We start from the raw sequence: 12443 nt of genomic DNA, 5'->3' as shown, positions 1-12443 counted from the left end.
TCTGTCTTCCTCTCTAGAGTGTAAGCCCTCTGCACCCTCTTGGTTCCAGAATTCCCCCTGACCGCGCGGTCCTGTCTGCTAAGCGTTTGCACACCGCGCCTCGTTTTCCGCAGCGCTGCGAAGTCGTTACAGACACGCCTCTGGCAGCGCTGCCGTTCTGAGCGCCCCCTGGCGACCAAACGGCGTCACTGCTCCAGCCCGGCACAAAAAACGCCAAGACACCGCCTTGAAACCCGGTCCGCTTTATTCCAGAGGGCGGGAGCGGGGAGCGGACCGAGCTAGGGGGCGTGGTCAGGAGGTGGGCGGAACCTCGGGAGTCCAGAACCGGTTGGTGGGCGGGGTCTAAAGTGAGCGGCCAATAAGAAGGGCTTGCTGTTCTGGCCCGTGGCGTGGGCGGGTTCCAAGGCCAGGGGGCGTGGCTTGCCATGGGCCTGCAGGTGGGCGGGCCCTCGCCGGGTCAGGCGGGATGTGCGGGGGCTACATCCCGGGGACTACCCCGTTGGTCTCCAGGTCTGTGAGGTTGCCCCGCAAGTTCTGCTCCTCTTCTAAAGCCTTGAACAGGGAGTTGAAGTTGCCCGCCCCAAAACCCTGGAGCGGGAGAGAGGAAGTGAGTTGTGGGTCCAGTCGGGCTAGCATGCCCTTTTGGACTTGCTGGGGCCAAGTGATACCTGGTGGTTGTGGCGCTGAATAACTTCCAGGAAGAGCGTGGGCCGGTCCTGCATGGGTTTGGAGAAGATCTGCAGGAGGTAGCCGTTTTCATCGTAGTCCACCAGGATTTTTAGCTCCTAGGCGGGAGACAGGGCCGGTCCGGGTGACGGGGAGGCTAGCCCGCCCTGTAGCCTGGCACGGTGGGGTCCTTAGGAAGCCCATTGGAAGGGGCTCCTGCACCCACTAAACCAAGAAAAGATGTCTTTTCCAGCGGTTTCAGACGCCTCACAATAGATCCGCAAATTGTCCTGTTATCTTCCCCCTGCCCCAGTCCTGTGTAAGCCACCACAGCTGGCCTGGACCACCCACGTAGGCCCCGCTGGAGTCTCCCGGCTTCTGCTCTTGCATTCTTACAATTCGTTTTCCCCACAGACATAAAGGGATATTTAAAAAATCAGATCATGCCATTCCCTGCTTAAAACCCTCCAATGGAAATTGCGGCTCTCACAGGTTAATGCTGGGAATGTAAAATGGTACAGCAGCTGAGTTCAACCAGTTGGCTGGCAGATCCTCAAAAGGTTTAGCTGGAGCTACCGTATGACCCAGTAATTCCACTCCTGGGCATCTACCCAAGAGAACTGAAACATACGTCCGCACAAAAGCTTATACACGAATGTTCATAGCCGCATTATTCATAATAGTCAAAATGAATGTTGTCTAGTCATGTGATGGAATATTACTCGGCCATAAAAAAGGAATGGAGTACTGACACATGTTACAACATGGATGAGTCTCGCAAACATTATGCTAAGTGAAAGTAGCCAGTCACCAAAAAATCACATATTATGATCCCATTTATATGATGTGTTTGGAAAAGACAAATCTATAGAAACAGGAGATAGATCAGTGGTCGCCTAGGGCTGGGTGGAGAGTGGAATGGTAGGATTGGGAAGCGACGGCTAAGGGGTATGAGATTTCTTTTTAGAGTGATGAAAATGTTCTTAAATTGACTTTGATCATGGTTGCTCAACATAGTAAATAGCTAAAAATCACTGAATTACGCACTCTGAAAGAGTGATTTTTGTGTTATGTGACTTATATATAATTAAAACTGTTCAAAACAAAATGAAACAAAAAACGCAACCCTACATTGGTTTCTGCCCATAGAAGAACAAAGTCCAAAGTCTTAAATAGCCTACAAAAGGAATCAGCCCCTGCCTACCTCTGTAACCGGGGCCACTCCTCAAACACTTCCTTTCATTCACTCGAGCCTTCTTACTGTTCCTCAGAACCCTTACATTTTCTGTTCCCTCTGCCAGGACTGCTCTTTCCCCAGCCCCTTCCCACAGCCAACTCCCTCCTGTCATCTAGATTTCATTGAAATGTCACCTCCTCGGAGAGGCCTTCCCTGATTGCCTCCTGTAAAGCAGTCCCAGGTCACTCTCTGTCATAGCCTATTTTAACTTTCTGCATGGCACCACTCTCTCTCTGAGGATGTCTGTGTTATTATTTGTCTGTCATTTCTCCCCTAGTATGCAAGTGCCAGGACCACAGGGACCTGGTCTGGTTTTGCCTGCTGCAGAATAGAGGTTCAGACGGTATTTGTGAGGCAAGATGGAACTCGGGGCTCCTTCTCCCACCCGACCGGGGGGCCTGCCAGCCTCACCTCCAGGGTATCCATGTTCTCCTGCACCCGGATCTTGGCTGACTTGAGCTTCTCTCGTAGCTGTTTGTAGTATGTCGGCGGAGTGTTGAGGAATTCCATGCCTCTCTCTTTCAGGCTGCGAATCTGTCTCGGGGCAAGGTCAAGATCAGCCTCCTTCTCTCTGCATGCTCCACATCCTTACCCAAGCGGAGGTGCTGGGCCCGGAGGAGGCCAGGTTCCTACCCTACCTCTCCCAAACTGCCAGAATGTCCCGTGACCTCATCCCCTTCCTCGTCTGGGTCTTGTGGGGCCCGTTAGAAGAACAGCCATCGCTGACCTTTGTGGAGGGCTCATCAGTGCCTGTCTCAAGCACTTCCTGTGTCTTGCCTCATTATGTCCCCCCCAGTGACCTTTCGAGGCATCCGGATGATTATTATCCCCATTTCATAGCTGAGGAAACCGAGGCATTAAGTATCTAAGGGGTTAAGTATCTACTCTCAACAGAGTAGCCAGAATGATTTTCCTAAAAGAGGAGTCACATCACTCCGTGGCGGTATCACATCTCAGCGGCACATTCCAGGTCCTCGCCATCTGCTCCTCCTCTGACGTCCTGACCTGATCTCCTACCTCTCCCCCCTTCGCTCATTCTGTTCCCGCCGCCCTGATCTTGCTGTTCCTTCCGCCTTCCTCTGCCCTGGCTGTTCCTTCTGCCCGGGGCACTTTCCCCTGAGCCACGTGCTTCTCTCCTTCCAACTCCGCCATCTCAGAGTCTCAGATGCCTCCTTCTCAGCGAGGCCTTTCGCTGACGGCCCCAGTTAAAAACGCGGTGTCCTTCACCCTCCCTCTTCCGCTGTCCTGCTGTATTTTCCTCCAGAGCACTCGCTGCCGCCTTACGGATATATTTTATGTATTTTGTTTTCTGCCTCCATATTGTCTTGTTGGCTGACAACGTCCTAAGTACCTAAACCAGTGCCAGGCACATAGGTGCTCAGTGAACTTCCATTGAGTGAGTGAGTGAGTGAGTGAGTGAGTGAATGAATGAATGAATAAAGTTGCTAGAATCTTCCTTGAGCCAGAATTAAATAGGACAGTCCAGGCTCTTGTCCACTCTGCCATACGGCCTCATAATGAATAGGGAGGACCCGGCCTCCCCAAGGGCTAGATCCATAGTTTCAGGACATTTAATTTGGCTCATAGAACCTAATGGATCTTGTAGCCTAATGTCCTCACTTTCAAAGTAAGGCAACTGAAGTCCAGAGAGGGGGTCGAACCCCTTCCCCTCCCAGAGAAAGAGAGCAAGTCTCTGGCAACACTGGAAAGAGAATCCAGGCTTCCTGTTTCTAAAGCCCAGAATGTTCTGCAGAGAGAGACTGAACTCTCTGGGGTGGGAATATGCCTACGTGAGTGGCAGGGACCAGTAGGGGGGCCCTGTCAACCCTCCGGGGCAATGAAGGGGGCTCAGGACTGCCATCGCCACCCCCACTCCATTTTGCAGAGGTGGGCCCTGGAGCCGAAGGGGAGGTGAATTAAGGCCAGGAACGGGCTTCTTACTGTTGTGATGATGTCTTGGGTCTTGAGAGCAATGTGCTGCACCCCGGCACCCCCGTAATAGTCCACGTATTCCTGTGGGAGGGAAACGAGGAAAGCCCTGTCATTGGCCCCGTCACGGACCCCACTGCCCCCCCTACAAGAGCCCTCAAACCTCGTCCCTACTTTCTTCTTCCCCAGCCAGGACCCTGGGGCCCAGGGAAGACCCCACCTGAATCTGGGATTTTTTCCTGCCGGGCGCTGGCTCGTTAATGGGTATCTTGATGGACTCCTCGTAATTGGTCACCACGATGGAGCGCAGAGAGCTGTACTCCGTGTGCAACTCCTTGTCATCCACAGACCAGAAACGGTGGAACTGCAGGTTATTCAGGTACCTGTGGGGTGGCCGGAAGGGCATGCCAGCTCTGGACTGGCTCCATGCCCCTATCCCACCTTCCAGAATTTGCTTCCTGAGCAGCCTCCAAAAGGGAACCACCGTCCACCTCACGCACATCATAGACTCGGACCCTCATCATGACAGTTTTCTTCCAGATGGAAGCAAAGTTTCGTGCCAAGATCCTCACGTGGCAAGGCTCCACGGAGGCAAATGCTTCGAGACGTGCATTTGCTTCTAATTCACGTGAGGGTGCTGTCTGAGTAGTGACAGTCTTCCTCCGAGCCGCCCTGGACTGTGACACCCCACCTCTGCCAATTCCCCAACGTCCCTCAGAGGGAGGACCTGTGGATCATTTTGGGCCTTAATTCCTTTGGTCTCCATAGAGACAGTGTTATAGGGAACAGCTGAATCGGCGACTTCACACTACCTTCCTGCAGCCTGTGCCCCATTTCCCACTTTGGGGTCCCAGACAAGAACTGAGGAGTGGGCCTGTCCCTTTGCGGGAAGGGCTTGGGCTGGGAACTCACCATTCCGAGGCAGATAACATCTCCTGATCGGGCTGATTTCCCACGACGTGATCAATGACCTCGAGATTGCACTGGGGCCTGGAAGAGGGACGTGCTCAGGGGGCGAGGACGAGGTTACTCCCCAAACGCCCCACTTCCTGTCGGCCCCTCAATAGCTGCCTATTACCTAGCACCGTTTTGAGTCACCTTACACGCCCGTACTAGCTCTACGTTACAGACGAAGAGACTGAGGTGGAGAGAAATAAAGTCACTTGCCAAGGTTAAAGAGCCGTGTGGAGTGACAGTCGGGGTTTGAACCTGGGCAGTCTAACTCCAGAGCCTGTGTTCTTAGGCTCTATGCTGCTTCTTGAAGCCACCCCTGGGGACCCTCAGGGGCTCCCCAACAGGCCTGCGACACTCTGCTCTCCCAGAGAAGCCCAGCCCACGTCGAGGAGAAGGGCTTCGCTCTCCAGCCCACCCCTGCCCGGGGGAGGGGATGCTCACAGCTTGGAAAGCAGGGAGTCCCTGGGAGCCCGGGCCATGAACCCAGGCAGGAACGGGCCTCTGTAGTTCATCTTCTCCACCAGGGTGTGTGTCGTGTCCCCGAACTGCGGGTGGAAAACAGCCCGGCTCAGCCTCTGAGCTCCCACCCCCGCCGAGGCCAGGGCACCAGCGCGGCCCTGGGTTCCCGCCAGGGCCTCCCCCTGACTCGATGATGCGTGACCTCGAGCGAGTCACTTCCCTTGTGTGAAATGAATTTTAGTCTGTCGTTTGTGGGTCCGTAGGTTTGGTGAGGGTGGGGACACTTTCTCACTCCCCACCGCGTCCCCAGCGCCTAGGGCAGTGAGTGCCTGGCGCACACGCAGTCAGTTCTCAGTAGAAATAGGCGGACTAGCTGAAGAATGATGAGGACGTTGGCTTGAAGTATGCCGGAGGGCTCTTTCCATCCTAGCCGCGCTTAAGTTGTATTTTAACTTGAGAAGGTAGGACCTACGATTGTCTCTGTGTGACCATAACACAAGCGCTAGACAGACCTGGTCAGCTTTGCTGAGTGTCGGGCACTGTTCTAGGAGCGATACGTGAATGACCTCACTTGACCCTTATAGTAATCCTAGGAGGGGTTGTAGCCGAAGTCACTGAGGCGCGGAAAGACGCAGCGGTGTGTTCCAATCGCACCGGGTCCAGCTCCAGCCCTTGCTCACGTCGGTGCCGTCTCAAGGAAGTGAAGTGACTTTGCTCAGTCGCACAGCCGGTGTGGGGCGGGGCTTCCCCCGACCCCATCCCTCTCCTTTGTCCAAGCCCCTGCCTGAAGCTTACATCTCCCCCCCCCCCCCCGCAGGGGAGGAAGGGAGGCCCCGCAGGGTGGCTGGAAGCTCTCATCGGCCTCTGCGCACTGGCCAAGCATTTTGCTGGTCAGGTTGGAGGGAGGAGAAGCCTGCGGCACGAGGGTGGGATGGCTTCAGGAGTCAGGGTGGGGGCTTCTCCGTGGGTGCCCACAGCCGGAGGGTGAGAGCCGCCAGGTGAACTCACCGTCTGCAGCACGGCGAACTTCACCTTCCCAAACTTATCTTGCTCCACCCAGGGTTCCCGGATGATTTTGGCGCCTCTTTCCTGGGCTTTCTGCAGGGGAGATGGGGGTGGGAAGGGCCCTCAGGGCTGGACACCCCCAGAGCACCTGCCGGCTGCTCCCCGGTGATCCGCCAGTCCCAGGTAGGAACCCCAGCCGGCTTCCGCCGTTGCCCCTGAGACCCATACCTCGTGTGCATTGGGCAGATTGAGAAACTGAGGCCCAGGCCCAGAGCTGGGGCTATAGGAGACAAGCCAGGTGGGTTGTGGGGGTCTGTCCTGCCTCTGCTAACTCACTTGTGGCCCTTCCCCCCTAGTCCTCAGTTTCCCCATCTGTAAAAAGGGTGGTTGCATAAAAAGAATGCGAGCTGGCATTAGCCGAATACCTGCTACGTTTCAGACTCTGCCAAGTGCCTTGTGTATGTGATCTGCGCATTTATTTAGCAAAGACTTGCTGCGTGTCTAGGCTTATCACATGTCAGGCACTGTTGTGGGTTTTAACTTCTTTATCCTCACAGCAACATTACGCCCAAAGTCCTGTTATTCTCTCCATTTTCGGAGATGAGGAAATCGAGGCACAGAGAAGTTAAGTCACGTGCCCAAAGTCGCACAGCTAACGAGATCCAGGCCCGGGCGGTCTGCCTCTGGAATCTATGCTCTGAACCTCAAAACTGCCTCGCGAGGACAGTGTTTGGCTCAGAGTCACGCTCAAGAAATGGTCATGATGATCTCTTTTCCTCCCTGTGAGGCGAGGTGGGTGCTGTGGTTAGCCCCATTTTCCGCACGCAGAAACCGAGGCTCAGGGAGGGGACACACGGCCTGGGGCGTGGAGTCCCACGGGTATCACACCGATACAGAAGTGTCCTCTAGCCCCGACTCGGCCGGTCCCCCTGGCTGACGGGAGGCGGGCCCGGCCTCACGGCTCTGTCCCCACGCCGGCCCAGGCGCTGTCTCTCACCTGCACGATGGAGTCGCAGTCCTGCACCTCGAACGCCACGTCCTTCACACCGTCACCGTGCCTCACCAGGTGGTCACCCATCTCTGCGGCCGGCAGGGGGAGTGGGTGGCGTTGGAGTTCCGGCCCTGCACCTGTCCTCCCAGTCCCCATCTCCTCCTAGCTCCCCTCCCTGAACCCTGACCCCACCCACCATACCGTGTCTCCACCCCCACCCCCACCTCAAACCCGCCCGAGGGCCTCCTCACCTTTGTTCCAGGGGTTGAGAGCAGAAGAGAAAACGAATACAATCTAAGACACAGAGGAGAAGGAAGGTGAGCTGGCGGCTCAGGGGAGTGTGGGCAGGTGCCCCCGCCCCCCGCTGAGATACCCTGGTGCGGCCAAAGGACCGAATTACACCTCCCGACTGCTCGACCCTGGGTTCCAGCCTCTGCTCTGCCTTAGTTCCTCTCCACCACCCCGGTCCTGAGGGATGGGGGCCCCTCCCGTGCCAGACATCCCCAGGGTCACGAGGTGAGCTGCTGGGTCGGGCCTGCCCATGGGGATTGCTCAGAGGCCAGCAAGAAGAGAGGGCTGGGCCCCCCCGGGTGCGTGGGGGTCCTGGGCTGGGGGCTCACCTGCCCTTGCTTGATCACATGGCTGGCCACCTCCCTGGAGCCCGTCTCCAGGCCCCTGTAGGCTAGGGGTTCGAAGCCCATCTTGCTGCAGTAGAACGATGCAGCCTGGAGCAGAGTTGCGAGTGGGTTTACGAGGGCCGAGGGGCCAGCCTGGGGAGCCCCCAGTGAGAGCCCCCAGGCCCCCTCAGCCTGTCTGCCCTGTTACCTCAGCGCTGTCCCTCTGACCCCTCCTGACCGCAGGTAAGATTCATTCTGGTGTCCCACCCAGGCGTTGGTCCTCCCCGAGACGGTCCCAGTGCTGGCCGCGACCCTCCCCTCCTGGGGGCCCATCACGCCAGGCTGGAGGCCGGCCCCGTCCACGGGGCCTCCTGCCTTTCCTCCGCCTGCCCCAGCGCCTGGCCCTGGCCTCTACCTGCTTGGCATTGCCGACCCAGAAGGTCACGGAGTGGAAGTGGAGGAATCGGCCTCTCTCGGGCTGTGAAGAGAGAAGGGGTGAGGCTGAGAGAAGGGGTGTCCCCTGGCCACCTCCCTGGTCCCCAGTCTCAACCCCAGCACCGAGAAGCCCAGCCCCACCCCGCCAGCCCACGGCTTTGGGCTTCGCCGAGCAGCGAATCAGGTCTGTTGTGTTGAACTTGAGCTCCTGGGGGGTGGAGGTTGGGAAGCCCCCTCCGGAGGCCTGACCCACTTTTCCAGAGGGAGACAGCCTTACGCTGCAGCCACGCGAATCTCAGCCGGATCTCGGGAAGAACTTCCAGACAGGGTCGAGAGATTGGCAGGAATTTAAGAGGCGGCTGACATTTTTTTTTAGAGGGGGTGAGGGCTGAGTCTAGCTCACTCGAGCGAGGGTGAGCGGGGCCACGAATGAACTCAGCGCACATCCCGGATGTCACAAACCCGCTGTACTTATTTCTCTTCTGATTTTTGCTGGCATCCCAGTCTTGCGGGGCCCCGAACCCACGTTTCTTCTTCTGCTTACCTTCTTCCCTTTGTCGCTGTAAGACGTCTAAGGAGAAAGAAAAGGATGGTAAGATTCCGAACGCTCAGACAGACGCAAGGTGTTTCTGGAAATCTCACTTCCAGACGGAGCCCCGGGCCCCGGGCGGAGGCGGCCATGCCGGCAGGTACCATGGTTGGTCTGGGTCAAGCTTCCTGCCTGGGAGGCTGGGATGAGAGGGCAGGATCCGCGCTGGACAGTCTATTTAACCACCCGCAGGTCCCGCCTCTGGGGAGCCGCGCTCCTCGGGGTGGGGTCTGAGCCTAGCACCTTACTCCTGGGAGCCTCTGATCTCGTGGCAGCCTCGCTGAACAGGGCGATGCGGGCCCAGAGCGGGGGTGGTGATGGCCCAAGGCCCCAGCCAGTGGCCTGGGCGAGGGGTCAAAGGCACACTATTTCCAGGACCTTGAGCTGGGACTGCAATCTCCGCCCTTCAGAATCCAAAGCTCGGAAGCCAAGGCTAGCCGGAATGCGGCGGTTGCTCCGAAATTCTTATTTAGAGAGAATTTAAGGGGAGATGAGGGGCTGGTCTCGAAGCCCTGCTTGCATGGCAGGCGTGTGGTTCATAGTTAGGTAAAAGGGATGTGTTCCGTCATATTCCACAGTGCTAGGAGGCACCGGCATGGGGCTCGAGTCCTGTTGACTGGGGACCGTCACCAAACCCCTCAGCCTCAGTCTCCCCATTTGTACAATGGCAGCGATGATAGGGTGATGGGGATTGAGATAAAGCAGTAAAGTCTTCACAGGAGAATCTGGCACACAGTAAGTTCTCTGTTACTTTAGTTATGATCGATTATGTTTCTTTGGGGTTCAGGGGGCTGATGGAGAATTAGGGGGCCTTGGCACTGCCACAGCCTGAGTTTGGAGCAAGAGGTTATGGCTCTGCCCCTGCCTCAGCTTCTCAGTATTTCCAGCGGCGGGGGGGGGGGAAGGAGCAGGAAGGCCGGGGTTCTTCCCAGCACCCCCACATGCGGGTCCTCAGGTCCCACTTTCCTGGAAGATGGCTTGGCGACTGCCGGCCAGCTGTAGCATTTACCTGAGGGCTCCAGGACAGTCTCCCGGGGCGCCTCACTAGCCTGCCCTGGGCATCTCCCTGGGGACCGGAGTGGGGGTACCGCGGACGGGGGCTCCGGGCCAGGGGCTCCCACCGAGGGGGAGGGCTCTGCGCAGCCCTGCAGCCCCTCGGGGCAGGGGACACCTCGTCTCCTGGCTCACGGTGGCCCGCTGAGCCCCCCGAGCTGCCTCGTGTCCCAGGCACACGGTCAGAACTTAACTGAATCCAGGAAGCGCACCGTCTGCAGTCTGGTGGTGCCGAAGTCAGGCGTCTGGCTCAGCGGGGCGGGGCTGGTGGCCTTGTCTCTCCTACCTTCTGGCGTTGCTTCCAGAGACAGTGGGTCTCAGTCACGCTCTGGATCCATTTGTGGGTGCCTCTCCCGTCTGTAGGCAGAGACTGCGGAGGGAGGACTGTGGGGACCAGTGTCCAGAGCCCCGACATTTCTTTCCTCTCGGACCGGGCCCGGCTGATGACAGGTTAGCCGCGGCTGGGTGTGGCTGCCTCGGCACTTTGTTCCTGAATTGTCACTCTGTGCTCAGACCGGGAGCTGGGCGTGTGTGCGGCTCATCCGCCCCGGCGTGCAGAAGAGCGTGAACGCACGCTGGCTGCTCGTGGCAGGTTCTGCTCGCGGGGCCGAGCCTTGGCTGGCATCGGGGAACTTGGGCTCGGGCGGCTCGGGCGCCCCTGGGGCTGCACTGTTTGTACAAGCTCAACACCCGCCTCCCTCGGGAGTCTGGGTACATGCTGTGCAGGAGGCGCCCGTGTGACCGGCCTCTCACAAAGACCCCGCACACTCAGGCTTGGCCGCACTTCCCTGAGAGACGTTTCGCAGCCCCTCGATGGGGGGATCAGGTGCGTCCCGTGTGACCTCGCTGGGAGGGGACCCTCGCAGCTTGCACCTGGCTTCCTGCGGGCCTCGCTCCACGCCCCTGTTCCCTGGGCCGATTTCGCTCTGTGTCCTTTTGCCGTAAAACATGTTAGCCACAAGTAAGACTATATACGAGAGTCCTCTTAGCACACCGTCAAACCTGGGTGCGGTGGACTTGGGGACCCGGTGGTGGCAGCCATGGGACTTGCGTGATGGACCCTGACTCACTGAAAGATGGCAGAAGCATTGCTTTGCGGAAGGAAGGATGAAGGGACAAGGGATCTTTTCCCTAAGAGCCGAACGTGTGATTCCTAGCTGTATAGCCCTTGGCCGTCTTCTTCCTTATGACTGTGACCAAGGTGGCCTTGGCCCCGAGCTCCTTTCTGAAGACCTTGCTGAGGACTTGGTACCTGCCCAGGGACCATGGGGAGGCCCGCATGGCCTTCCAAACAGACGACACACCTTCGAGGCCCCGGTGGCCTGGAGCTCCTCCTGCTGCGGGGCAGTTGCCCCAGCCTGCAGCTGGATCTGCTCTGAGAGATGAAACCCACCCCTGGGATTTGACGGTGATAGAGGGGCCCTCAGGAGAGTTGCCGGGCTGGGTCCCCCGGCTGATATTGGCTGCGCTGGCTGAAACGGGGTAGGGGTGGGGGACGCCCAGTGCCAGACGCCTTCGGGTTTTGTTCTCTCTTCAAAGAGGAAGGAGGAAGAGGTCCAGCGTTCCCAAAGCTGGGCTTGGGGTGGACCAAGCATGTCGAAAGTTCGCATTATTCTCTCTTCCAAGTGAGAGGAAAAAGGTGACATCGGTTTCCAGAAATCAGGGGGGAGAAAGGAGGGGGTGGGGGGCGGGGAGGTGCTCCCACGGCTGCCACGGCCACGGCCCCCTCACCCTGCACATGCCGAATTTACTGCTAGGGGTTCAAGTAGACTCGCAAGGAAAATAAAGGGGGAGGCATTTATTTTTTAAATGGCTTTGTATTTTGTGCTGTTATATCTGGCTGTATGATTGAAGTTGACGTAAAATGTGATACGTTCGTAATTGCGCAAGTGCTGGGGGGGATGGTCGCAATTAGGGAGAACTGGGGCAAAAAAAAAAAATGTCACCGGGACACGACTTTCTTGCATGTTGCCACGTGGGGCAGCTAGGAATCCGAACTCTTCGAGAACTGAAGATAGAACAAGCCTCCGGAACTGATGATTCTGACTATGCTTTTTTGCCTATTGGACCCTTTTTGGCGGGGCGGGGGGGGGGCACAACCTGGAAAAGAGAGGCCACCTCTAAACAGAGATGCACATCTGAGGTTGGCACAAAGCTGTTTCTCATTGCTAATGAGCTCTCGTGACAACCCCGCGTCTGACCTTCAGGGGCTGGTGATTTTCCATGAGGTACGTGCATGTTTGTGAGGGGGTCAGCTTGGGCTCGAGGGACCAGCGTGAGAAAAGGAAAGCCTCGCTCAGCGTCTTGGACGCGGGACCCAGAGGTCTGGTGGCCCCGGGGCAGCTCCGCCGGGCTGCAGCGAGAGAGCTTCTGGTCCCCCGCCCCCGCCCCGGCCTCACGGAGGAATAATCGACACATGAAATTCGAGTCCAAAACACGCGAGCTATGCGAAGCGCCTGGATAGAACTGAAATCAAGAGAAGGGGTTCGGCCTCGCCACCTGGAACCT

The 12443-nt window shown here is 57.6% G+C and overlaps 1 protein-coding gene across 1 annotated transcript; it reads right to left on the bottom strand.

Moving 5' to 3' along the window:
* Positions 1-226: 226 nt before the first annotated feature.
* Positions 227-9070, bottom strand: HPD (4-hydroxyphenylpyruvate dioxygenase). The gene is made up of 14 exons (XM_016153821.2): positions 8987-9070; positions 8838-8864; positions 8274-8336; positions 7862-7966; positions 7493-7535; positions 7248-7330; positions 6254-6343; positions 5228-5331; positions 4745-4822; positions 4053-4215; positions 3845-3916; positions 2315-2437; positions 669-785; positions 227-588 (listed from the first exon to the last, which is right to left on the bottom strand). Exons 1-14 carry the CDS (start codon positions 8987-8989, stop codon positions 478-480), a joined length of 1182 nt encoding a protein of 393 aa, XP_016009307.2. The 5' UTR covers positions 8990-9070; the 3' UTR covers positions 227-477.
* Between the last annotated feature and the right edge of the window lie 3373 nt (positions 9071-12443).

The sequence above is a fragment of the Rousettus aegyptiacus genome, unplaced genomic scaffold, assembly GCF_014176215.1.
Source record: "Rousettus aegyptiacus isolate mRouAeg1 unplaced genomic scaffold, mRouAeg1.p scaffold_m13_p_5, whole genome shotgun sequence".
Lineage (NCBI taxonomy): Eukaryota > Metazoa > Chordata > Mammalia > Chiroptera > Pteropodidae > Rousettus > Rousettus aegyptiacus.
This window is presented reverse-complemented; position numbering and strand designations above follow the sequence as displayed.

Excerpts from the sequence above, each read along its gene's own strand:
- HPD (XM_016153821.2), bottom strand. Across the intron at positions 7,536-7,861 it reads ATGTGATCAAGCAAGGGCAG|ATTGTATTCGTTTTCTCTTC; the intron begins GTGAGCCCCCAG and ends TCTGTGTCTTAG. Across the intron at positions 3,917-4,052 it reads GGAAAAAATCCCAGATTCAG|GAATACGTGGACTATTACGG; the intron begins GTGGGGTCTTCC and ends TCCCTCCCACAG.